Source organism: Hylobates moloch, unplaced genomic scaffold (genome assembly GCF_009828535.3).
Source record: "Hylobates moloch isolate HMO894 unplaced genomic scaffold, HMol_V3 SCAFFOLD_11, whole genome shotgun sequence".
Lineage (NCBI taxonomy): Eukaryota > Metazoa > Chordata > Mammalia > Primates > Hylobatidae > Hylobates > Hylobates moloch.
The window spans coordinates 74,563,399-74,591,309 of record NW_026652286.1 but is presented as its reverse complement, the minus strand read 5'-3'; the positions used below and the strand labels follow the sequence as shown (position 1 = coordinate 74,591,309).

General features: G+C 37.0%; 2 protein-coding genes across 7 annotated transcripts in view; one reads left to right on the top strand and one right to left on the bottom strand.

Annotated features, from left to right (window-relative positions):
- The window catches only part of CEP126 (centrosomal protein 126), an 87,050-nt gene extending 84,725 nt beyond the window's left edge, over positions 1–2,325 (bottom strand). For 5 of the 6 annotated variants that reach the window (XR_009215581.1, XR_009215580.1, XM_032167228.2 and 2 more), the window contains exon 1: positions 1,922–2,294. Coding sequence is in view for 4 of the 6 variants with exons in the window: in XM_032167228.2 (XP_032023119.1) it covers positions 1,922–2,049 (128 nt within the window). In the remaining 2 variants the exon portion in view is untranslated. Of the gene's footprint in view, positions 1–1,921 lie in introns of all 6 variants that reach the window. The other variant, XM_032167227.2, reaches the window with a different exon arrangement.
- ANGPTL5 (angiopoietin like 5) lies at positions 797–27,214 on the top strand. Its single transcript, XM_032167231.2, has 9 exons — positions 797–1,300; positions 9,602–9,789; positions 10,357–10,501; positions 11,754–11,857; positions 12,694–12,787; positions 14,982–15,082; positions 17,334–17,454; positions 22,822–23,007; positions 26,292–27,214. Exons 2-9 carry the CDS (start codon positions 9,694–9,696, stop codon positions 26,609–26,611), a joined length of 1,167 nt encoding a protein of 388 aa, XP_032023122.1. The 5' UTR covers positions 797–1,300; positions 9,602–9,693; the 3' UTR covers positions 26,612–27,214.
- Positions 27,215–27,911: the final 697 nt, after the last annotated feature.

The following is a 27,911-nucleotide window of genomic DNA, read 5'->3' as shown; positions in this document are numbered from 1 at the left end:
CATGCAAATTTGAGCACCTACTCTGTACTAGGTATCCAATGGGAAACATTATAGACACAAAGAACATTCCAATTAAACTTATATAAAAGGTGCTTTAGTGTTTTTCCAACTAGTAAACATAATGTTCTTGATTTAGTGTTATAATCTTTATTATGTTCAAAAATAATTCCTCTGTTTCGATTTAAATATATATTATCTAAACATATATATACACACATATACAAACTAGCAAAAATATATATAAACCAGCACACACACACACACACACACACACACACACACGTATGTTGTTGGATTTTTATCAAAGTCTATTGGTCATCTATTAAAATGTTCATTTATAACTTGCCTAATTTTAACTATAGATTCAGCCTTTAAGGATATTTTTTAGTGTTGCATTTCTTTATAGGAAATGTCATTCTAATTCTGGAATAGAGTCTATTTGGTCGTGTTCATTCAAAGTATTGCTGGATTCTATTTATGAATATTTTCTTTGGCATTTGTATCAAAAATTTATACCACATAAATTTTAAAAAATGAGGCCTACAACCATTTTATTAATGAAAATAACAGAAAATACACTCTCAGTGAGCCATTTACAGTACTTCCCTATTTTCTGATTTGCAGATAAATCAGGGTCAGTGTAATAGCAGTTGTGTCCAAGAAAATATAATGTCAAGAGGCCAGAATTAAATCCATACAGAAAATGATTGTGTTCATTTCACAGTACACCTTTAAGAGGGCAATTTTGGGGAGCAGCAAGGGCAAAAGCCAAACTGAATGGGGTTAATAATGAATAGATGAGAGGAACTAGAAGCAGCTATTGTAAGCTACCATTTTGAGAACTTGCCCAGAGAAAGAAAAGACTGAAGGGATGGAAGGTTGGAGAAAGCATGATCGAAGGAGAGATATTTTACTTTTAGTGCAGCTCTATACACATTTGTCTTCCTCACTAGATTTGTATCCCTAGAACCTAGAACAGAGTCAGCCAAAGAGCAGGCACTCAATACAAATTGTTGACTTGCTGCTAAAATTGTAACAGAGTACAAAGAACATCCTAGAAGTTGGAGACAAAGGGGATAAGAAAACAGAGTTAACTTGGAAAGAGAAGACACTCATCTCTGACAAGAATGAAGATGATTACACAACACCATCATTGCCAACCAAGTCCTTTGGGAATACAAAGGTTAAATCCTAATCATCACAACAGTCTCTAAAGGAATAAACATGATTTACAGATTTTGATAACAAAATACTTCTCCTCTTTCCATTTTCTACAATGCAACCAACAGCAACATCAAAGGTAGGCTTAACCAACTCTTCCAGCAAAGTCAGAGATAATCCAGATTGTAAAGCGTCCAGGTCCCCTGTTTCTCATTTCCTCTCTTCTGTCCCTCTGACAACAGACTAGCCAGAGATGGAAAACAAAACAACTTACCAAACTGTGTAGCCTTTAGCAGCTCTGGTAAATGCATTTAGGGCTGTGTTAGGATAACTGTTAAAACGGACTCTTTAGGATAGCAAAACATTTTACTTATTTGTGTAATTTCTCTCTCCAAATAGTACGATAAATCAGGAAGTAGTTAATATGTAAGTAAAGAACATAATGGCATAATTCTAGAAGGTAAAACATATCCCCACAGAATACTCAGTTGATGTGTTTTAAAATTCACAAAAATTTTACAAAGTTGAAGAATGGGAGTAGGATAACAGGGTGATGGGGGGAAGCAGCCACAGAGTTAGATAAAATGGTATAATTTCAGGTCTAAGGTGAGCCACGACAGTTGCTAAAGGAAATATCTGCACTAAGATGACTTGCTAGTTTTGATCACCCTGCGTCAAAGGTAATGGGAATCTAATTGGAAAAAAGATGGGCCCCGTTTTCAACATCGCTACCCTGGCAGCCACAGGCTGGGAAGGATACAGGTAAGCGCCAGGTCGGTGATGCCCGCCGCTCTCCCGAGGGCCGAGGGGGGCTCTGTCGAGGTTGTCCGATGATTTAGTGCCCAGTTCCCCGACCGCGCTCTGGGCTCCGGGCCTCCCCGCCAGCATCCTTCACTTCAGCGCCGCCTCTCTGCTCGCCCCCAGCATCTCCCTCATGGCAGCTCTGGCTTCCTCCTCCTCCTGCTCGGCCCCTCCCTACAGTCCGTCTCTCAGGCCCCGCGTCACGGGCGCGGAAGGGTTGGCCGCGACAGCCTTAGCTCCCGCGCAGCGGCACTGGTGCCTGTAGCGGCGATGGCAGCTGAGGCAGCGGCAACCTCGCCGGGCAATAGCAGAGGGGGTTGGCAGCAACCCTGCAGCCGCCATCTTGACAACAACAGACGCCGCGTCCTTGACAACGGAAACCTGGGAGAAGCTACAGGGCGGGGCGGGACGATGTGCCCGAAGCAGCCAATCGCAGGCTCCGGCGGCCCCGCCAGCTTCAAGCGGCGGGTGACAACCCAGGCATCCCTAGGGACCCGGGATGTTGCGCGAGGGGTGAGCTGAGTGGTGTTTTAGAGGCTGATGCAGTTCTACCTCCCTTTTTATGAGAGTGTTTTTTGTGGCAGTACCGACAGTGACGGAAGACAGATGTAAAATCCTCAGATACAGGAAATTGCCACCGGGAGGATTCTGCAGTGATTGTCTGGGGGACAATTTGGAGTTGAATTTGTTAAACTACTGAATCTTGTTGTGAGATTTTGAGTTGTGAGTCTTTCTGTGGCATCACCATCCCCAAACACCGTCTCTTTAAAATGTCTTTGTGAAGTGGAAATTTTCCTTCCCTGCATTCTCTCATCCACTCGGTAATTCTTCTGGCATTCCCTATGAAGTCGTCTTCCTTGCCTTTGCCCTACTTATAAGGTCTGCATTTCAAAGCCTCCTAATGGTTCTTGCATTCCTGCCAGATTCTGGAAATGGACCATCACAGCAAAACTAGCAATCTCATGGGAAGATATGCCAAAAGAGATCATCGCATTGAAATGGTTTTGGGAAGTATGGAAAATTAAATGGATTTTTAAGCCACTAATTTATTGGCTATGCAAGTGACAGTTTTGAAAAAGGCTGAATCTTATTGTTGGAGCCTAATGTAAATGCACATATGAATTCTGACTGTATTTCAGTCAGTGTTTTCTTGGAAAAATTATCAGATTGGAAGCAGAAAGTACAGACCAAATAAAGATTATTCACCCACCATTCAAATGTCTCTGCCTTTGTGAATTAATTTGTTCATTTTAAGAGTTCAAATAATAAACTATTCCAGGTGAAACTATTTAAAACAATCTTTGCAAACTTGGTTGCAATGACTCAAATTGGAATGTACACTGGCGACAGATTTTAAAGTGCCACAACAAATCCAGTTTCGATTTAAGGCACAAAACACATGAACTCTCCTTCAGGAGCATACCAACAGGATAAAGTATGCAATTCTGACACGAAAAGCTAAATGTATATAACTGGACACTTGGCTATCTTGGCAAGTTTTTAATTGGCCTAGCCACAGGCAATGGCCTTGATTCTATTCCCACTGCTATCATCACAAATCTGTCTCCCCATGGGTGATCTGAGCAAAGTAGGGCAGTGCAAAGTACAGATGAATATGAGAATATTAGGGTTGCTATTTGGAATATTTAGGCATGGTTAGCTTTCCAAAAGTCCAGCTTTTGCTATATTATTAGTTTGCGATCTCATAACTCCTAGGCATCTCACTGCTTTGTGGCTTGGTATGTTAGCACTAAGAAGCATAATTTGGTTTCTCAATTGCCTATAAATCTTTTCTTATATTAACTTAAAAAACACATAATTTATGAATCTAGAAAGGAGAGGAAAGGGTTACAGCCTGAAAGGAGGGCCATCCCACAAGCTGGGAAGTGTGCCTCCAAATGAAGTCTAGAGAGGCAGGTACTTTGAAGGAGGGAGGTTGAGGTAGATGTATGCTGAAAAGTTGGCTAAACATACATAATTTATAGGATCTAGGAGGAGCTATGAATATTTATGAAGGTAGTTCTGATGCATGTGTATTGAACAAACATGAATGTAACATATGATCCATGTTCATTTTGGGCTGGAGACTTGACATTTAATTGCATTACAATTAGGCCGTATTATGTCTAAATTTTTTTTAGGACACAAAGGCACTCAAGTGAGCAGTCCCCTTAAACTGGGCAGAACCACCTCATGGTTGGTGGTCTTCTTATCAGGAGAAAGTTATTGAAATCAGTCTCTTGTCCAATCAAAGCTGTAGTTATGGCTTGTGGAACAGAGGGTCTGTTAGTCAGTGTCTGGTGGTGAGTTACGATTGTTTTACTATTGCTTATCTCATGGCCAGTGTTTGTTTAGCTGCTAGAGAAAAACAGAAAACTTGTGGAAGTTAAACATAGTTTATTCTTTAAGTGTAGGAATGCGTGACTTAACCCTTGCCTGGCATGGCCTTAGGTACTATTTGTAACTTGATATCTTATTGCCACCAAGTGTCTGTTTTGTCAGTCTAATGATCTCTATTTTAACATTAATCCTGGTCATTTGTGTCTAAACTACAACAGGAAGAGGATATAATGAGGCATAGCTGACCTTCCATCCCATTATGGCTGGAAACTCAGTTTGAAGGTTTTCCTAGGGTCCCCTTGGCCAAAAGGGGGTCTATTCAGTCAGTGGGGGCTTAGGATTTTATTTCAGTTTAGACTTATATAATTATTCTTCATTCAAATATTGTTTTACGGTAACAACCAAGAAGAAAATAAATTTCAAACAATGTTGCCAGTTTTTTTAAATCATAGGTTTTTTTTGAGACGGAGTCTTGCTCTGTCACCCAGGCTGGAGTGCAGTGGCGTGATCTCGGCTCACTGCAAGCTCCGCCTTCCCAGTTCACGCCATTCTCCTGCCTCAGCCTCCCGAGTAGCTGGGACTACAGGCGCCCGCCACCCCACCTGGCTAATTTTTTTTGTATTTTTAGTAGAGACGGGGTTTCACCGTGTTAGCCAGGATGAGTCTCGATCTGCTGACCTCGTGATCCACCCGCCTCGGCCTCCGAAAGTGCTGGGATTACAGGCGTGAGCCACCGCGCCCGGCCCAATCATAGCTTTTTTTTGAACTTTAAATTCTTTCTTTATTTCTTCAACATATTAAGTGGGTTTTCCACATTCTATTTAAGTTGTAGAATCCTAGATTCTTATAGAAAGGCAGGGCCCAAGGGGCTCTGAACATCATGATGCTTGATTTTGTCATGACTTTTTTGTCAGTGTTATTTATGGAAAAAGGCTTTAGGATTAGATATTTGGGTAATAAAAAATTTGAGGATTTTATAAACTTCATCTCTTGACAGGAAAGGAAGTTGTGATTCAAGCAGTAAAGAAGAATATTACCCTAAAATCCCTATTTTTTATCAGAAGGGGCATTTGAATTAAATATAATGTTATATTCTTTCACACTTTAAAACCATAAAACAATTCCTTCTTTTGTTAAGGAAATATATATTGAGCACCTACTATGTGCCAAGCACTTTCTAGGTGCCAGGGATACAGTGAATAAAACTTCAAAGTCCTTATGTTCATGAAGCTTATATTTATTTTTCTTCGCCACTAGAACACATTAGGGTAGTGAAAAGTGCTACATGGAAAGTGGGATAGTGAAGGGGGATAGAGACCAGTGTCAGTTGTATCTGTGAGAGGGTGCTCAGGAAAGGCCCCAAAGGAAGGGAAATTAGGACAGAGGTCTGAATGAAGGAAAGAGGTTGCCATTCAAATATCTGGATGAAGAATGAGGGCACAGGGGTCTGTGATTACAGAAGACTGTGAAGACAGAATCATACTGTTGTGCTCAAACAGCACAAGACCACGGTTGCTGGACTAGAGTGAGGTAGGGTGTATTCGGCAGTTCTCGCACTGCTATAAAGAAATACCTGAGATTCGGTAATTTATAAAGAAAAGAGGTTTTATTGGCTCATGGTTCTGCGGGCTGTACAGAAAGCACGGCAGCATCTGCTTCTGGGGAGGCTTTAGGGAGATTTTTACTCATGGTAGAAGGAAAAGTGGGAGCAGGCATCTTACATGGCAGAAACAGGACTGAAGGAAAGAGGGGAGGTGCCACACCCTTTTAAAATGACCAGATCTCATGAGAACTCACTCACTATTGTGAGAACAGCATCAGTAGGGAAATCTGCCCCCATGATCCAATCACCTTCCATCAGGCCCTACCTCCAACGTTGGGGATTACAGTTTGACATAAGATTTGGGCGGGGAGGCCTGGCATGATGGCTCACGCCTGTAATCCCAGCACTTTGGGAGGCCAAGGCAGGTGGATCACCTGAGGTCAGGAGTTTGAGACTAGCCTGGCCAACATGGTGAAACCCCATCTCTACTAAAAACAAAAAAATTAACTGGGCGTGGTGGCAAGTGCCTGTAATCCCTGCTACTTGGGAGGCGGAGGAAGGAGAATCGCTTGAAACTGGGAGGCAGAGGTTGTAGTGAGCCGAGATTGTGCAATTGCATTCCAGCCTGGGTGACAGAGCGAGACTCCGTCTCAAAAAAAAAAAAAAAAAAAGATTTGGATAGGGATGCAGGTCCAAACCATATAATAAGGGAAGTGTGCTAACATATGAGATTGGAGAGGTACATGGCCCAGATTTAGTGGCGACTTGTATTGTATGCAAGGACTTAATGTAAAATCCAACTTTCAATGGAGGGAAATCTATTGGAGAGTTTTAATTAGAAGAGTAACACAATTTTATTGAACCTTTAAAGAGACCCTCTAGTTGTTGTGGGGAAAACCAGGTTATAGGAGATAAGACCAGAAACAATGAGGACAGTTATAAGGTTACCAGAGACGGCGGACTTGGCCTAGGATGGTAGCAGTGGAGGTGGCAAGAAATGTTTACAGTTTGAACCTTGAGCCAATAAGATGTGTTGGTGGATGGTTGCAGTAAGAGAGAGAAAAAAAGTCAAATGTGAGTCTCAGATTTTTGGCTCAAACAATTGGATAAGTTGTATTGCCATTACTAAGATGGGAAAGAATAGGTAGGGGTGGAATAAGGAATATGAGTTAGGCTTCAAACATGTTAAATGTGAGATGTCTATTAGACATGCAATTTCATTAATGTGGTCTCATAAATCGTTGATGTTTTATTTACAAAGGAAACGAATAATAACCACTTTATGGTTATAAAGCATATTCACATAACTTACCTAATTTGAATATATATATATATATATATATTTTTTTTGAGACGGAGTTTTGCTCTTGTTGCCCAGGCTGGAGTGCAATGGCACGATCTCGGCTCACCACAACCTCCACCTCCCGGGTTCAAGTGATCCTCCTGCCTCAGGCTCCTGAGTAGCTGGGATTACAGGCATGTGCCACCACGCCCAGTTAATTTTGTGTTTTTAGTAGAGACGGGGTTTCTCCATGTTGGTCAGGCTGGTCTCAAACTCCCAACCTCAGGTAATCCGCCCGCCTCGGCCTCCCAAAGTGCTGGGATTACAGGCGTGAGCCACCGCACCCAGACTGAATATTATTTTTAGTATCTTTAGAACAGAAAATAAACAGAATTTATTTGAGCAAAGAATGATTTATGAATTGGGCAGCACCCAGAACAAGAAGTTCAGAGAGCTCCACCCAGCAGCATGAGAAGCAAGATTTTGTTGGACACAGAAGCAAAGTAGAGGAATCATGTGATTGACCGCAGCTAGGTGTTTATCTTATTTGGGTATACTCTGATTAGTTGGCTGCCTATGATTGGCTGAAACTCCGCTATTTGTTACAGAAAATATACTCCTAAGTCAGGCTGCGGTTTGCTACAGAGGAACTCAAAGTACAGCCTCAGGTAATTGCCTCCTGCTTATTTAATTTAACAAGCATTATAACCATGTGGCAGCTGTGATGGACAATTTTTTGTGCTTTCACTTTTGTCTTGGCTGAGGCTATTTTTTTTTTTCCATCTTCTGCTGAAGTATTTTCTTTCTCAAATAAGAATTTCCTGAATTGGTCTCTGGGCAAGATGTGAAAGAACAAAGAATTTTAACATCTGGCTGATTTAAAGTTCTGCGAACTTCTGCTGAAGTTCTGCCATTTTCACTTCAGTTTTGTAAGACTTCAGCTAGAAATTTAAGATTACAATATGTGTATTTGTCTATTAATATAAATTATAAAAGTCATCAATATTGTCTGCAATGTTACATATATTAATCTTTTAATCCATACAACAATTTCCATAATACAAAGGAGGTAATTGAGCTATAGCAATATTAGTAACTTTGTCCAAGTTTCCAGGGTAGGGGAGTGTTGAAACTGATCTTTAAATCAGGCAATCTGGTCTTGGAGCCGGCACTCTCAACCATCTCATACTGTCTCAATGGAGACACTCTGAGAAAATGATTGCCACAAGTAAGAGATAAGATTGTTCGGGTTTAAATAGTAGGTGGTGAGGAAGGAAAGTCAGAGAACAGATAATTATTTTAAGCTGTTTCTTCATTAAGAAAATATTTGAGTGCCTCTTGTGTATCAGTCATTGTACTAGTACCATAAAAACTATGGCAGTTCTCAGGTTAGGAAAGGAGATGGAGAAGAAAATTTCTCGAACCAGAAGGAAGATGCAGGAAAGTTTTGCTTTGCCTCTTAATTTTAGGATAATGAAGACTTAGGCATGTGTGTAGAATGAAGGGAAGGAGACATTGAAAAGGAAAATTTGAAGACATTGATCTATCAACCTTCAAAGAGTGGTCATTTTCAATAATATTATTTCTCTGATATTCAGAATTTTTACAATTTTAACAAAATGGTTGTAATTAGATTACAACTAATTACAGATTAATTAGAGTCTTAGAAATTTGGCTTTTTTTTTTTTTTTTTTTTTTGAGGTGGAGTCTCACTCTTTCGCCCAGGCTGGAGTGCAGTGGCATGATCTCGGCTCACTGCAACCTCCGCCTCCCAGGTTCAAGCAATTCTCCCTGCCTCAGCCTCCCGAGTAGCTGGGATTACAGGCACCTGCCACAACGCCCAGCTAATTTTTGTATTTTTTAGTAGAGATGAGGTTTCGACATGTTGGCCAGGCTGGTCTTGAACTCCTGACCTCAGGTGATCCACCTGCCTCGGCCTCCCAAAGTGTTGGGATTACATGCGTGAGCCACCGCGCCCAGCCTTGAAATTTGGCATTTTAAAAGTATATTTTAAGTCTGAATTATCTGCTCTGGATGTCCACCTTGATCAAATTTCTACTTAGCATTTTATAGAAATAGTTTCAAGGTAATGTTTTTCCCACTCCATCAGTCATTTCTACTTCCTATTTTTTTGCAAGCAGTTTGCAATTATTGGTGTATAGCTTATCAAAGCCATTTTTTTTCCCCAAGGCAAGAAAAGGCTGACTAACAAAAATTAGATGAATTTATAAATTCATGCTTTATCTGTCTACATCTGTCATTTATTTATTTATTTACTTATTTATCTATTTGTTGCCTATATTGCAAAAGCTTGGATTTATAATACAGACATGAAGTGACAAAAAAGGAATTGTACAACTTAAAACGTCAGGGTCTCCCGAGGCTACTTTGTTTTTCATATGAAGGGTGTTGTTTCAAACCAGGGCATGGAAACTAGTAAGTTTTGGCTTATGTTTTTGTTGTACGCTTTCCAGAGGTTTTTAACTGAGGACTCTATGCTCTGTAGTTCTTTCCACAGAGAGCTGCCTGATATTTGAAGAAGTGTTTTCATCTATCCAAGAAAAATATGATGTCTCCATCCCAAGCCTCACTCTTATTCTTAAATGTATGTATTTTTATTTGTGGAGAAGCTGTACAAGGTAACTGTGTACCTCATTCTACGGTAAGAATTTTAGCAATATTATATTAGCTAGGAAAGCATGATTAGCTTTCAAGATATATATTAGAATTTTGAAAAGATTAATCATAACTACCAAATATAATTTATGGAACAATTAAAACATTTATTTAGAAATGTTGAAAAATTGCTTTAATGTTACTGTATTTAAACTGAGGAAACTATAAACTGAGGATTAATTCAATAAATATGAAAAAATTTTAAAGACATTTCAGGCCTAGATTAAAAACTAGCCCACAACTTTTCAATTAAATATCTGATAGGTAGTGAAAAATCACTTTGCTTAAAAAAAAAACCTGTTCCACAAACTTTCATATTTCACATATTGTCCTGTGAGTGGCTATGCAGGACATTAAGAAATTGGTCCATTAGATTTTATTTACTCATCAGGTTTATTTGTGGAAGTTTGAATTAAATAGCTTATATTTTTCTCTAATGATCAGCCTTGTCTTTCCTGAAATCTAAGCTTTTCTCTATAGTCTTATTTACTATGTATTAGTTCATATAACACGTTTAATGTATTTTTTCTTATTTCTATTTTTTAATGTAAAGGACTCTTCAGTAGTTAACATTGTAGAAGATGTATCTAATGCAAAAGATGAAAGTAAAAGTAATGATACTTTTTGTAAGGAAGACTGTGAGGAATCATGTGATGTTAAAACTAAAATTACACGAGAAGAAAAACATTTCATGTGTAGTAAGTATTAAAAATAAACACAATAATAAGGGTATATGATTCATTATTTTTTGGGTAGACACTGAAAAGTATACTTTAGCTTTTGTCTGGGTCATTTTCTACACATCCTGATCATCCTAGGCCAGAAGCTTTATTGTTTGGCCCGTAATAGGTGCTTAATAAATATTTGGTAAATGAATGGATCCTTTTTCTATGTAGCTAATTCTGTGTGCAACAAAAGGGTCTCAGGCTTCTCAAACCAATGAGTGCAGCTTTAGACCTATTAAGACAGATGGCTAAATTCAGGAAAAAGCTAATAGAAAGTGACAGACTGAAAATAAGAAAGAGAGAGGAAGCTGAGTGAGGTAGAATTAAAAATATCAAGATTTATTAATGTGATTCTACTGCTGGTGGGAAGAAACTTAGAAAATAAATTTTTAGAGAATAACATACGTAATAATGTGTGGGCCCTTTTGTTATAGGGGGCAACATTATTACTATCTTGGGTAAAACTCACATAGGGTCTGAGAAACATAGGTAGTCAATGTTTATTTCCTAATTTTGGTAGTATGTTATTAGAAATGTCTTTAGTGTAAGAAATACACACTGAAATAGCGTGATGGTACATCATGGAAACATGGTCTCAAAGGCATTAGGAAAAAAGTTATTTGTACTGTTATCGCAACTTCGCTATAAGAAATTTTCTCTTAAAATAAAAATATTTTTAAAAGGAAAATGTATAGTAAATGTTTAGTCAGAAACCAAATAACCAAAACCTTTGACTAATATTTATTGTGTGTATGTATATGTATGTGCTAGCAATTTAATTGTGTAAATATAGTATTAATAGAAAAATTAAAACAAAGATGTACTTTTTTAAAATTAACTTGCCTGGTATAAAACTGTTACCACTAACTTTCTTTTACAGTAAGAATTGATGAATCCTGTAACTCCTGCCTCTATATATCTCATCTTATAAAGTGAGAATTTATAATCAGAACACTGTCTCTTAATGATAACAGATTAATTATTCTGGGTAATCTATATTAGTAGGAAGCACAGTTTCATTAAGAAGTATTGGGACAATCATTTCTGGGGTTAATTCTGAGTTAAACAAAATATATACTAACTAAAATATGTAATTCTGAGTATTAAGATAAATTGAGGTAGTATTGAGATACATATCCAAAATCAGGTAAGATTCACTATTTTTTGCTGTAATTGTTTTCTGTAACAATATAATATTTAACAGCCACTTTTTATTATGGTTAAGGAAATTTGCAAAATTCTATTGTTTCCTACACAAGAAGTACCAAAAAACTACTAAGAAATATGATGGATGAGCAACAAGCTTCCTTGGATTATTTATCTAATCAGGTATAGATGTTTTAGTATTGTGTTGTTATTGCATGTGCACGTTGATGTATAGTTAGCTGGAGGTATAATCTTTTTTTAGAATGCATTCATGTTCAGACATCTATTTAGCGCCTACCATGTTAGAGGCACCATAGTAAACTTTAGGCAAACAAAAAGCAGTAAAAAAATCGAACTTCATTCAAGGGGTACAGTCTAGTGGAGCATTAAAATGTGTTGACAAAAATGTGGTTGTTAGAATGGCACAAAAGAGAGCTCTCAGATACAAAAAACTGCCCAGAGGAGAAAGTCTGTGAACAGTCATGACGGATGAATAAATGTTTTAAAAACCATAAAGGTTAGGTAAGGCGAAGAGGACATTCCATTCTGGGGAAACTTCTTGGAGTTGGTGCAGGGTGGAGTGGCTGGTGAGGTTGAGTATTTAAGGAAAACTGACTCTAGGAATAGGCAAGAATGAAATCATACCACACCAAGGAGCCACTGTAGTGTTTAAGCAAGGAAATGCCACAATCTGATCAACTTGTGTGGTCAATGACTTGAGGAAGAGCCAAGGGAGGAGGTAAGAAACTACAGCAATGGTTTGGACAAGGTATGAATGACAGATGTGCAAGAGCAGCCAAATGCAGAAATAGGGGCAGATGAAATTGACGTTAAGGAGGTAGATACTACGAAATTTAATGATTGCTATTTAGCTTTGCCTTTATTCTTTGTTAAAGCAGTAAGAAATCAATCTAGAAAAATGGGCACCATTATGTATTTCAGAGCTGGGTTTATGAGAGGCTTAGAAATGGCAATTTCTTCAAATATAAATGTACTTAAATGTGTATGCATGTGTTTAGGTTAACGAGCTCATGAATCGAGTTCTCCTTTTGACTACAGAAGTTTTTAGAAAACAGCTGGATCCTTTTCCTCACAGACCTGTTCAGTCACATGGTGAGAACTTTGGTATTTCAGCCTTTTCGTGTTTGTCTTTTATTGCTTAAAATTTTCCTGGACAGGTCGATCCATTTAAAAGTTTTATTTAAAAGCTACAGCTCACCATTCTCTAACAGACTGGAGGGCTAATACCTGCCATTAAGCAAATTTCACCATAGACAATGTGTACTTTCTTAAAATGGGAAACTTTTTCAACCATGTGAAAGTCATGGCTGTATAAAGATATCCTGAAGCTGTTGAAAATAACATAGCTTTCTGTAGCTTTGTTCTGGGTTCCCAGTTTACATCTTATTAATAATTCATCTTCAGATAGAAGAAAAGAAAGTTTCAAAGTTCCTCCCACCTGTAAAAAATGTTTTTGACATGTTTGAAATGTTTCAAATTGGGGCATAAAATTTGAAAAAAAAAAAAAAAAAAAAAAAGGAATGTATGACAAGAATAAACTGAAAGTTAGCACTTTTTATACTAAAATACAGCCTATTAATTCCTAGAGGCTTGGACTTCTAAGAAAAATACCCTATAAATCTTATAAATATGAATTTATCCCCAAAGGTTTAAAGCAAATAAATATTATTGAGGACCTAGAACATGATCTTTATGTTCTTCTTCAAAAAAGAAGACAATAAACAGTGCCTGAAAATCTTCTATGTGATAAGTAGGAAGACAGGCACTTTCTCACATTATTTTGCTATTAAAATTATTTTATTACATCTCATAACTGACCCAAAGCAGGTATAATGTGGTAGGCAGGAGCATGGACTCTGATGCCAGACTCCTTGGTTTCAAACTTCTGACCTGCTGCTCTCTTGATATGTTTTCCTATCAGTAAACTGATGGTACCTACCTCTTATAGTTGATGTGAGGATTAAATGAATAAATACAGGGAAATCTCTTAAAATATTGCCCGAATCAAGTGTTTATCACAAGGAAAATAAAAAAAAAATGCCCGAATCATAGGGAGAGCAATATAAGGGCTTGCTATGATCATCATCATCAGATAAGAAATATCCAGCCCAGAAAAATCGAAATAATCTGTTCACATTAATTTGAAAGGTAATGATAAAGCAGATACTCCAACCGAGATCAGTCCTTCAGAGTGAACTTCTTTCATGTCTCTGAACATAAAGGCATTATAAGAATATCTCTTAACAACGAAGGACACAGGCAACAACAAATCTATGTCTCCCAGAGATGAAGGAGAAAACAAATGACTTTTTTTTTTTTTTTTCTTTTTTATTATACTTTAGGGTTTTAGGGTACATGTGCACAATGTGACAATGTGCAGGTTTGTTACATATGTATCCTTTTTATAGCTGACTTTTTGTAGATGGCATTTTCTTCATTATTTGGGTGTGCTGGGCACTATGGTAAGGGCTTTATGTAATACCTTACTACGTAAATAGTTAGGATAACACTATGAAGTAAAGTGTTGGGAGTAGAACTAGGATGTTAAGATGGGCTTTTGGATAATGGACACTCTAAGGGTTGAATTTATTTCATTTATAAAAGATGCTACAGAGTAGAGTATCTTCCAGAAAATGTAATATCCATATCCACATAAACGTGTTTACAATCCTGGGGAGATGAGTGCTTTGGAGAAGATGATTATGGGGTGCTATAATTCTAACTGTTGTCAACAGAGTAGGCTCTAACGTCAGGCATAATTTCTTGGGGAAGAAAGTGATTTTCCCTTCTTCCTTTGGCTACTGGTATTAGTGGTCCCGAACACATCAGTCTCTGAAGTTGGGAATAGAATAGTGAAATATGTGTCTGTAGTGGTTAATCTACTTATTCCTTTTGGTTTTCTCCTCCCTGTTCATGTAGATTTCCTTTACACATTACATTCTCTAAGATAAACCTAAATTTCTGAAAGGGCATTATTTATTGGTAAAGAGAATGTGTAATTATAAAATATGTTTAATAAGTGTTGATCCCAAATGAAACTTTTAAATAGTATAGGAAACTAATCACTAACAGTGATATTATAAGTGAAGGCTTATTGCAGCATACATTCTTTAATCCCTTATATTTTCTTTTTATTTCTAAAATTGTGACCATTTTTCATTTTGAGGAAGTTAAAAATCACATAATAATGAAAATTATGATAATAGCACTATCAATTCTCTCTATAAAATGATTGCCTTAAATGTACTCTTGAAAATATCCCAATTAAATAATTTTGCTTTTCTAGGTTTAGATTGCACTGATATTAAGGATACCATTGGCTCTGTCACCAAAACACCGAGTGGTTTATACATAATTCACCCAGAAGGATCTAGCTACCCATTTGAGGTAAAGTTTTCCCGTATTATGTGGGCTAAGATAAACATCCAACCAATTTAATTCATGTTAAAATTTAAATTGTTTTAATATTTAATTTTTCCTTGAAAAATTTTAAATAAATTAGGTAAAGTTCTACTTTCAAAATTTTGGTTTTTTAGAATTCTAATGCCCAAAACATGAATTCATAAAAGAGCTAGAGTCTGTCTTTCACTTTTCTATTTGAGTTTCCATGGTTATACTTTTTAAAGTAAATCCATTTGATGCAAAAGCTTACATTATCCTCATAATAGGCAGAACTATAGCAGGCAGAACTATGCAATATAAATACTTGCTTGCTTTAATTAGCCTGTGGATATTGGAAAATAATGGTGTGCTTTGCCTTGGAGCTTACTAAAAATACTTTTGACTTCCCTTCTTGTATATGGTTATAATTTCTTTTGATGATAGATGATTTTATGTGATTGTATGAGAAATTAATAATTAAAAAAACCTTTCAGTGGGGTGCAAGGCAGACTGAAAAGCTGATTCATTCTGAAATTGATAAATTACTCATGTCTATTCTTAGTTGTTCTCTGCAAGGATATCTAGTAGAAATTTCTACTAGAGACTGTGCATATTGATGGAATAAATGTGTGTGTGTGTATATATTTTGTGATTGACTTAATCACAGTCCTTATAACAATCATTTTAAAAAATGTATTTGCAGCTTTTTGTTTTTTGAGACAGAGTCTCCCTCTGTCGCCCAGGCTGGAGTGCAGTGGCACGATCTCGGTGTATGTATATATATATATATATATATATACACATATATACATATATATACGTATATACACATATATACGTATATATATATACACATACACACACACACACACACACACAATTATATATGTTATATATATATTTTTCCTGGGCACTTCTTTGTGCAGAAGAAAGTTTATGATACTCATACCTTATTGATAGTCATTATTGGATAATAAAGTCACTTTTTTTCTAAGTAAATACTACCGGTTTGTCTTCTTAGAGTTACTACCATTATTTTATTTGAAATCTATTGACAAGGTGTCAAAAAATTGGAAATTAAGTGGGAAATAATTTTAAAATTACCTAAGTTACTTCACCTACAGATTCAAAACTGTATCTGAACAGATGTGGAAAAGGAAGGCTTCTAATTTTGTGAAGAGTGGGATGCATAATCACCTCTTTTGTGGGAAAGTGCTGGTTCCTTAACTTCCTCCACACTGCCTTTTCTCTGTCTCTATGCGGGAAGTTTCTGAGGGAGAATTTTGCTCTGATTTCTTCCCTATATCGCTTCTATGGGTCCCCTACAGAGGTCCTTTTAGGGGCATTTTACACAGCATCAACAGATGTGTCTATGAGCGCCTGCTGAGTGGGCACAGATCATGCCTTTCTCTGAAAATGCCAGTCTGAAAACAGGCCTTCCAGGCTTGTGGGAGAAAAGAGCAAAGACAAGCACGTGAAATATTTAGCACGCGCACGCGCGCACACACACACACACACACACACACACACACACACCAGTGTTTTAATTCAAAAGTTTAGTTTATAGAGAAATACATTGCTCTGCCACATCACAGCAATACTGTTATACAAACTGAAGAATATTTATAAAGTTGAGTAATAAGAGGATAACCTTAAAATGCTGCAAATACGGCCAGGCGCGGTGGCTCACGCCTGTAATCCCAGCACTCTGGGAGGCGGAGGCGGGCGGATCACGAGGTCAGGAGATCGAGACCATCCTGGCTAACACAGTGAAACCCCGTCTCTACTAAAAAATACAAAAAAAAAAAAAAAAAAAAAGCCTGTAGTCCCAGCTACTCCTGAGGCGGGAGAATGGCGTGAACCCGGGAGGCGGAGCTTGCAGTGAGCCGAGATCGCGCCACTGCACTCCAGCCTGGGCGACAGAGGGAGACTCTGTCTCAAAAAAAAAAAAGAAAAAAAAAAGCTGCAAATACATATTTTTAAAAATGATTGTTATAAGGACTGTGATTAAGTTAATTACAAATTTGTTTGATAATAAACAGTATTATTTAGGTTAATTACAGGGTTGTTTTATAATAAACAGTATTATTTCTAGAGATCTAAAAACATCTGAATAAATTAATGGCATATGATTGCATTGAAAATTCAGTGGCAGTATCGTCTCTTTTTCTAAGCCTAAGGATGAAGCATGAGTGTTATATTATCAAATAATGATAATAGTAGTGTATTATTTTGGTCTTCTCTGTGCTTATTTTAGGTAATGTGTGACATGGATTACAGAGGAGGTGGATGGACTGTGATACAGAAAAGAATTGATGGGATAATTGATTTCCAAAGATTGTGGTGTGATTATCTGGATGGATTTGGAGACCTTTTAGGTTAATTTTTTGTGTTTCTACTCTATGTTTTTTACTCTTTTTGGTATTATATCTAGAGTCTTTGTTGGTCAGATCTTTAGTAAAAATAGCAAATGCTTGTAAATATCAAAATATGACTTAACTCACCCTCTTTTCATATGCCAGATTATTTAAAATAAGTAGGTCTTCAGTGGAGATCTGGAAATCTTTATTTGTAGATATCTGGTGAAATGTGATTTGAGTGAAAATTCTAGATTGGATATGTACTAAGTATCTACTATGCACCCAGCAGAATTCTGGCAGGTGCTCACCAACTGTTTGCCCAACGAAAAACTGAATGGCAGCGTTGTCCTAGATCTTAAAAATCTTGAGAGGTGTGTTGTATCTATATAAGCCAATGAAATGGCGAATTGAGGTATGTGTCTGTGCAAACTCAAATTATTTAAACTGAGCATATTATTAAAATGTCAGTAAACATCATTATGCTCAAAATTTGAAAATTATAACCCCAGGTGAATGTAAAATCTGTTTACATTATTGCCACATGGCAGCATCACTTTTGCTGGTAAACAGTAACACCAATATTTCTGAACTTTGCAGAATTTTACATTAGTTGGAACTTCTGCCAGTGAGTTTACTAATTTTTATGCTATTTTAACAGTTACTGTTTTTATAATTGTAAATCTTTAATCTCTCATAATAATGTCATCCAAGGATTTGGTAAGTGGTGGTGTCAGTCTTAGTGCTAAAAATGCTACTGAATGCCAGTGATTTTAGAAGCCATTTGGCTTATATCCGGGTAACTGCCATGGTCTGGAGTATAGTGAATATACTTGCATTTTCTCAGCATTACTTCTGATTTTCCCATTGAGTGCTTCTTCTTGAATTAGGTAGTTATAGATCCATATACAGGCTTTGCCATCTTCCTTATTTCAAATTTATTTCTGTGGGGAAAGAATATGAGTTTTGACTAACCAGGTCTTCAGGCAGGTATACTGCATACAAACTGAGACTGCTTTGTACTGGTGTGTTTTGAAAACAAATTTGGGGCTGGGCATAGTGGCTCACGCCTGTAACCCCAGCACTTTGAGAGGCCAAGGCAGGTGGATTGCTTGAGGCCAGGAGTTTGAAACCAGGCTGGCCAACATGTTGAAACCATGTCTCTATAAAAACACAAAAGATGGATTCACAGCCAAATTTTACCAGAAGTATAAAGAACAGCTGGTGCCATTCTTTCTGAAACTATTCCAAGCAGTAGAAAAAGAGGGACTCCTCCGTAACTCTTTTTATGAGGCCAGCATCATCCTGATACCAAAACCTGGCAGAGACACAACAAAAAGAGAAAATTTCAGGCCAATATCCCTGATGAACATCGATGCGAAAATCCTCAATAAAATACTGGAAAACTGAATCCAGCAGCACATTAAAAAGCTTATCCACCACGATCAAGTTGGCTTCATCCCTGGGATGCAAGGCTGGTTCAACATATGCAAATCAATAAACATAATCCATCATATAAACAGAACCAATGACAAAAACCACATGATTATCTCAATAAATGCAGAAAAGCCCTTTGATAAATTCAACACCCCTTCATATTAAAAACTCTCAATAAACTAGGTAGTGGTAGAACGTATCTTAAAATAATAAGAGCTATTTATGACAAACCCACAGCCAATATCATATTGAATGGGCAAAAGCTGGAAGCATTCCCTTTGAAAAACAGCACAAGACAAGGATGCCCTCTCTCACCACTCCTATTCAACATAGTATTGGAAGTTCTGGCCAGGGCAATCAGGCAAGAGAAATAAATAAAGGGTATTCAATCAGGAAAAGAGGAAGTCAAATTGTCTCTGTTTGCAGATGACATGATTGTATATTTTGAAAACACGATTGCCTCAGTCTCAAAGCTCCTTAAACTGATAAGCAACTTCAGCAAAGTCTCAGGATACAACATCAATGTGCAAAAATCACAAGCATTCCTATACACCAATAACAGACAAACAGAGAGCCAAATCATGAGTGAACTCCCATTCACAATTGCTATAAACAGAATACAATACCTAGGAATCCAACTTACAAGGGATGTGAAGGACCTCTTCAAGAACTACAAACCACTGCTCAAGGAAATAAGAGAGGACACAAACAAATGGAAAAACATGCCATGCTCATGGATAGGAAGAATCAATATCGTGAAAACGGCCATACTGCCCAAAGTAATTTTCTTTTTTTTTGAGACAAAGTTTCACTCTTGTTGCCCAGGCTGGAGTGCAATGGCGTGATCTTGGCTCGCTGCAACCTCTGCCTGCCGGGTTCAAGCGATACTCCTGCCTCAGCCTCCCGAGTAGCTGGGATTACAGGTGCCTGCCACCACGCCTGGCTAATTTTTGTAATTTAATAGAGATGGGGTTTCACCATGTTGATCAGTCTGGTCTTGAACTTCTGACCTCAGGTGATCCACCTGCCTTGGCCTCCCAAAGTGCTGGGGTTACAGACGTGAGCCACCGTGCCCGGCCTGCCCAAAGTAATTTATAGATTCAATGCTATTCCCATCAAGCTACCACTGACTTTCTTCACATAATTAGAAAAAACTACTTTAAATTCCATATGGAACCAAAAAAGAGCCTGTATAGCCAAGACAATCCTAAGCAAAAAGAACAAAGCTGGAGGCATCATGCTACCTGACTTCAAACTATACTACAAGGCTACAGTAACCAAAACAGCTTGGTACTGGTACCAACACAGATATATAGACCAATGGAATAGAACAGAGGCCTCAGAAATAACACCACAAATCTACAACCATCTGATCTTTGACAAACCTGACAAAAAAAGCAATGGGGAAAGGATTCCCTATTTAATAAATGGTGCTGGGAAAACTGGCTAGTCACATGCAGAAAACTGAAACTGGATCCCTTCCTTTTACCTTATAAAAAATTAATTCAAGATGGATTAAAGATTTAAATGTAAGACCTAAAACCATAAAAACCCTAGAAGAAAACCTAGGCAATTCCATTCAGGACATAGGCATGGGCAAAGACTTCACGACTGAAACAACAAAAGCAATTTCAACAAAAGCCAAAATTGACAAATAGGATCTAATTAAACTAAAGAGCTCCTGCACAGCAAAAGAAACTATCATCAGAGTGAATAGGCAACCTGCAGAATGGGAGAAAATTTTTGCAATGTATCCTTCTGGCAAAGGGCTAATATCCAGAATCTACAAATAACTTAAACAAATTTACAAGAAAAAAACAAACAACCCCATCAAAAAGTGGGCGAAGGATATGAACAGACACTTTTCAAAAGACGACATTTAAGCGGCCAACCACATATGAAAAAAAGCTTGTCATCACTGGTCATTAGAGAAATGCAAATCAAAACCATAATGAGATACCATCTCACACCAGTTAGAATGGTGATAAGTAAAAAGTCAGGAAACAACAGATGCTGGAGAGGATGTGGAGAAATAGGAAAGCTTTTACACTGTTGGTGGGAGTGTAAATTAGTTCAACCATTGTTGAAGACAGTGTGATGATTCCTCAAGGATCTAGAACTAGAAATAGCATTTGACCTAGCCGTCCCATTACTGGGTATATACCCAAAGGATTATAAATCATTCTACTATAAAGACACATGTACGTGTACGTGTATTGCAGCACTATTCACAACAGCAAAGACTTGGCACCAACCCAAAGGCCCATCAATGATAGACTGGATAAAGAAAATCTAGCACATATACACCATGGAATACTACGCAGCCATAAAAAGAATGAGTTCATGTCCTTCGCAGGGACATGGATGAAGCTGGAAACCATCATTCTCAGCAAACTAACACAGGAACAGAAAACCAAACACTGCATGTTCTCACTCATAAGTGGGAGGTGAACAATGAGAACACATGGACACAGGGAGGGGAACATCACACACAGGAGCCTGTCAGGGGGTGGGGGCTAGAGGAGGGATAGCATTAGGAGAAATACCTAATGTAGATAATGAGTTCATGGGTGCAGCGAATCACCATGCCACATGTCTATCTATGTAACAAACCTGCACATTCTGCACATGTATCCCAGAACTTAAGTATAATAAAAAATAAACACAAAAATTAGCTGGGGGTGGTGGTGCACGCCTCTGTAATCCCAGCTACTTGGGAGGCTGAGGCCTGAGAATCGCTTGAACGGGGGGGAGTGAAAGTTGCAGTGAGCTGAGATCACACTACTGCACAGTAGCCTGGGTGACAGAGTTAGTCTCTCAATAAATAAATAAATAAATAAATAAATAAATAAATAAATAAATATGGGATTACAGAAAATGTATTTTTAAGTCTTAAATTTGAGGGTGGAGTACTGGGAAAAGATGGCAGGGACACTTAAATTGAAATGTTGTATACTGTGTGAGACTCAATGAACCCCTATGGAGCCATCTTACTGGGCCCACTTTCTCTCCTTACTTTTCAATTGTAATTGAGTGTGTTCCTAAAATGTCTGCCCCTGTGAGGTCTGAAGAAAGACTTAATATCTTAGCTATAATTTGAAGAGTTTGAATGCTGTCATGTTATTCTCCAACTCTGAAGTTTGTTTTGACTGGACCCTTATTTTCTTTAATAATTTTATGATTCAAGTAGAGGCATATATCTCAAAGCAGAGGTATACACATTTGGGCTATGCCAAGTGGGTAAGGAGAGGTAGAAAGCCATTGGCTAGAATATGTATGCAAGAAGTATGCAGTCCGAGTTGGGGAGTTTTCTATTTCATCCTGAATCTATAATCGTCTTGGAAATATTGATCCTAAACCCGGGGATATTCCAATGTTATTACATTATGTCCAAGGCATAGGAAATTAACCAGCTGCACTGTAACAAAGAAGTGTCTGTTAAGAAAGTATTCCAAGAAAGAAAAAATAATTTCAACTGAGTGTTTTTAGGAAATGTTTTTTTGGGAACTGCTGATTTGGAGGTTAAACCTTCTCATTTACTGGTAAATAACGTTTTCTTGCCTGCCATAATATTTCAATTGATTTTATGTTGAAATGCCTTAAGGTAAAAGTTGACTGTAAATTTTAGTCTTTAAATGAAGACTAGTTTAATTTTGGGAGATAAAATTTTGAGAGATCATTATCTTCTTTCCCCAAATTTTACTTAATTTGGGGAGATAAAAATGAAAAAGGGTATGATCTTCTCAAGTCTGGTGAAGTAGAAGTAGGAATTTTGTTTGTTTTATAAAGTAGGTAAGGACTGATAATTTGAGCTAGGTCATCCAGTGCCTTTAATTACTTATGTGAGCCATCTCAGAGTTTTTGAAGTGCTAAACAAGACCAAACATTCAATAACAAAGCATTATTCTAATTTGTGTTAAAATATATTAAAACAAAGCATTTTTTTTACAGGAGAATTTTGGCTAGGACTAAAAAAGATTTTTTATATAGTAAATCAGAAAAATACCAGTTTTATGCTGTATGTGGCTTTGGAATCTGAAGATGACACACTTGCTTATGCATCATATGATAATTTTTGGCTAGAGGATGAAACAAGATTTTTTAAAATGCACTTAGGGCGGTATTCAGGAAACGCTGGTAAGTTTTTTTATTCCTAAAATTATCCAGATCTAAATTATAACTGACTCATTATTAAGTGAAGATAAAAATAATGCATTTGTCTTTATATATAATGCATCACTGATAACAGAATAGATTAGGAATAAGAAAGCTGGCCAAGTCTTGAGTTTTGAAACTTCTTTATGATCATTGTACCACCTCGTGCTTCTGAAGTGCTTTATAGTCTCTAAAACAATTTGCCTTATGTAATCGCAGTTGATTCTTTGGATAGAGAGCCTGTGGAGTAGGCTGTGAAGGTATTTTCATTTTCATGTTCAGAGAGGCTGACATTTAGAAGTGACAGACTGTTAGAGATGATCTCTAGTCTTCTCACTTTACAGGTGAAAAAACCTGAGTGATAAAGTGACTTGCCCAACGTTCCCAGATCACGTGACCTGAGCCAAGGCAAGAGTCCAGGCTGACAGAATAACAAATTTAGTGTTCTTCTCATTATACTTTGATGCATCTGCTCATTTCCAAATAAATTTAATTTGTCAGAACTTCAAAATACTTGATGTTAAACTTGCATTTTAATGCTGAAAATTTAAAGGCATTTGAGTTAAAAAGTACTAAATTCAACTGTCTTGTTGCTGTTTGTGGTACTTGTTCATTATGTATATTTAGTGTTAGAGATCAAAAACTAAATGATATATGTTCCCAGCTCTTTAACTGATCCCAATATAAAGGAGAAGATAAGTAACACTGGAAATACAGAATACTGATAGAACTTTTGGGGTTAGAAAGAGGATGAGAATGATTTCAGTTGATTGCACCCAAAAAATATTCATGGGAAAGCAATTTTTAACAAGCTGTTAATGTTAGATTCAACATGGGAAGCTTTTAAAAAGTATATATTCCTGTAGAATCTGATTCAGTTATTTTAAGCCAGATGGATATGTTGGCATACTTGCAGTTGAGAACCACTGATCTAGTCTTGGAAGAATGGATAGGCTTTTGGCAAACGAAGGCTGACAAACAGAGCAGCTTAAGTTAAGGCATAGAGGGAGGAAAATTAAAGGGCACAGAGAGTTGTCTGACATGGTTGGAATCTATGATACCTGAGGGGTTTACACTTGGGATATTAGGTAAAAGTCTGAAATTCCAATCATGATCTATAGGGAAAAGTTTAAGAAATTACAATATATGATTTTCAATGCTTCTTCTCTAAAAGTGTAAAGAACTATCTAAAGATGGAATATATTATATTAGGAAAAGTTTATGTGGGGGTTCTCTGAAAGATGACTAGCATCTAATTAAAGGATAATATTGATAATGGCAAAAGTTTTTTCGTTACAAAACTCTCAAATTTTGCCGTACTGTACTCTACATTTTCCCAACAAGGTTGTTAAGTAACTTTCAACTGTTGATCACATAATGTAATCAAAAGAATAAAAGAAAAAGGTGTCAGCAGAATGTAATAATAGAAATACAGATAAAACCAATGGGTTAAGTGTAATCAGGTATGTGGTAAAGGCAGGTCACAAATTTGGCTTTGAGCTTGGAGCAAAAACAGAAATATGAATTTGAATATTTGAGCAACACACTTGTTCCATGAGAATCTCAACTATTCCTGATTATAAGACTTGAGATAAATTTCTCCGGATTCTTAGGGAAAACAAAAGTGTTATATTCTCCAACCACACTCTCACAGAAAACATGATGGGTATATTATAATAGGCTATTTTTAAGGAAATATACCTATGCATATATTTTTTAAATGAATTAAATAAAGTCTATTGAGGAGCTTATGTGCTGTATGATCCTTCTGGTGGCTGGACCGGATACTATCTAGGGAGAGTATTCATGGAATGATCACATTGTTTAGGCAATGCTCCATGGGTATTGTCTCTCACTGGAACTTTGGAAAGGTATTACACTGTGTGGGTGTTGAAGATTACATATTCTCTGAAAATACCTACACTGTGTGTGTTTTGTTTCCCACAAAGTGCAGAGTCAGAGACTTTAATAATCAGCAGAATTGGGGTATAGGATAGGCCACCACTGCTAATGAAGTTCTTAAGGCTCTTTCAAAAGATTTATCTCAAGAGATGCCAAACATTCAGAAATAATGAAACATACATAGAGCTTGGTTTCTCCGCAGATTTTATATGGCTTCTTTTTTAAATTAGTGTTTCAAGCATTAGCCAAAGTTTACATATAGGTGAAATATAGGCATTATGGGTTTACTTAGAATCTTTAACTTTATGGAATTTTATGAAACAAAATATGACTCCTGCTCCTGCCACTGAGTTAACTGGGTCATCTTGGACAAGATACTTAATCATTGCAGGGATATTGTAAATACGAGGGATACCATACATACAATGTTCAGGCCAGAAGTGGTGGATCACGCCTGTAATCCTAGCAGTTTGGGAGGCCGAGGTGGGTGGATCACTTGAGTTCAGGAGTTCAAGACCAACCTGGCCAACGTGGTGAAACCCCATCTCTACTAAAAATACAAAAATTAGCTGGGTGTGGTGGTGTGTGCCTGTAATGCCAGCTACTTGGGAGGCTAAGGCAGGAGAATCGCTTGAACCCGGGAGGTGAAGGTTGCAGTGAGCCGAGATCATGCAATTGCACTACAGACTGGGGGACAAGAGCGAAACTCTGTCTTAAAAACGAAACAAAACAAAATAAAACAATGTTCAGTAGAAGCCCTTTAAAAGTGGTATTGTCTTAACTACCATCCAATTAGTCCATAAATCATGTGAAGAGCCATGAAGGAAAGGTACACCTCAAGAGTATACCTGAATTTTTCTTGAGGGCATTTGGTATTCTATATAAAGTTGATGGCCCCTAGAAAAAAACCCCAACTTTTGTAATTGTAAATCTAAATTTCTTAAAGGTAAAAGTCTTTCTAGCTAAAGTGACGTAAATGGTAGTGGTATGAAAACCTACCCTGTGTAAATTATTTTCTTTTCCTAAATTTCAATTATCATATTGGTCTGTCCAAATTATGACAGCTCTGTATACTATAATTTTTGGCTTAAATTATCTGGTTTTGTCTACACAGCAAAACTTCCGTTTTGGACTGTGACTTTTATATCAAATATTCATTTAAAGATGCCTGTCATGTTGGGGAACTCATCACCAGATTGTGGCATGTTGAATCTTCGAGTAGGAGAATTTTAACATGATAAATAGTAGAAAAATAATTTAAACCTTACTTCCAGATGTGATGCTCTTGCCTAATATGCTGGTAATGATTAATTAAAATAATAGAAATTTCCTTTAAATTCAATCATTAAAAATTTTTTTCCCAGGTGATGCATTCCGGGGTCTCAAAAAAGAAGATAATCAAAATGCAATGCCTTTTAGCACATCAGATGTTGATAATGATGGGTGTCGCCCTGCATGCCTGGTCAATGGTCAGTCTGTGAAGAGCTGCAGTCACCTCCATAACAAGACCGGCTGGTGGTTTAATGAGTGTGGTCTAGCAAATCTAAATGGCATTCATCACTTCTCTGGAAAATTGCTTGCAACTGGAATTCAATGGGACACATGGACCAAAAACAACTCACCTGTCAAGATTAAATCTGTTTCAATGAAAATTAGAAGAATGTACAATCCATATTTTAAATAATCTCATTTAACATTGTAATGCAAGTTCTACAATGATAATATATTAAAGGTTTTTAAAAGTTTATCTTTTCACTTAGTGTTTCAAACATATTAGGCAAAATTTAACTGTAGATGGCATTTAGATGTTATGAGTTTAATTAGAAAACTTCAATTTTGTAGTATTCTATAAAAGAAAACATGGCTGATTGTAAATTTTTACTTCTGACTATATTAACAATATACAATGAAATTTGTTTCAAGTGAACTACAACTTGTCTTCCTAAAATTTATAGTGCTTTTAAAGGATTTTGCCTTTTCTTTGAAGCATTTTTAAACCATAATATGTTGTTAGGAAAATTGAAGAGAATATTTTACTTATTTTTATACTTTATATGATTATATAATCTACAGATAATTTCTACTGAAGACAGTTACAACAAATAACTTTTATGCAGATTAATATATAAACTACACATGATTTAAAAACCTTACTGTTTCTAGGTGATGCCATACCATTTTAAAAGTAGTAAGAGTTTGCTGCCCAGTTTTTCTTGTTTTCATATCTAATCATGGTTAACTATTTTGTTATTGTTTGTAATAAATATACTGTACTTTTATATCCTGATCAGCTGCATTCTAAAATACGTCTTTATCTGAACTCTTTTTGAACCGGTAGGAATGGTATGAACTTTACGTGAAGGATGGTGGATAACGGTGAAGAATCAATTCTAGATATACTCTAGGAATAAGCTGGTCCTCTCTACTTTTTCTACTAAGGTGGAGGGAATTGGATGATAAGGATTCCATAGGAGAGGACAGCGGGGAACATGCAGGGCCAAGTGTCAGTTACTGATAAGAGAGACAAGGGAAATGATCAAGAATTAGTTTTGAATAGAAAGTACTTTGTCCAGAGTTAAGGTTATATAATACTCAAGGGAGGGGGAAATTGGCTAAAAAATTAAGTGGGAAGAGGATTGAATTAAAAGTAAGTTTGAGGATATAGATGTCAGGGTGACATAGCTAAGGCCAGAATAGAACACAGAATCTGATTTGGGTTCAGGGATGGACAAAAATGATAATAAGGTCATCATGTAAGGTGCTTTCACTTTGATATCCTCTGAAAGCAGTGAATAAATCGTGAACAGGATTACGTGAGATAAGATTGCAGGAGGGTGCACATGGATTCCCATGGTCTCCAATGCATATCACAGAGGCACAGCTGAGGTTGTATCTTGGTAGTGGAGTCAGATGCCTGCCAGGTTGGAGAAGCACAGAACTGCCTTTTATATCTGTAATGATATGAGCACCACAAGGCAAATTCC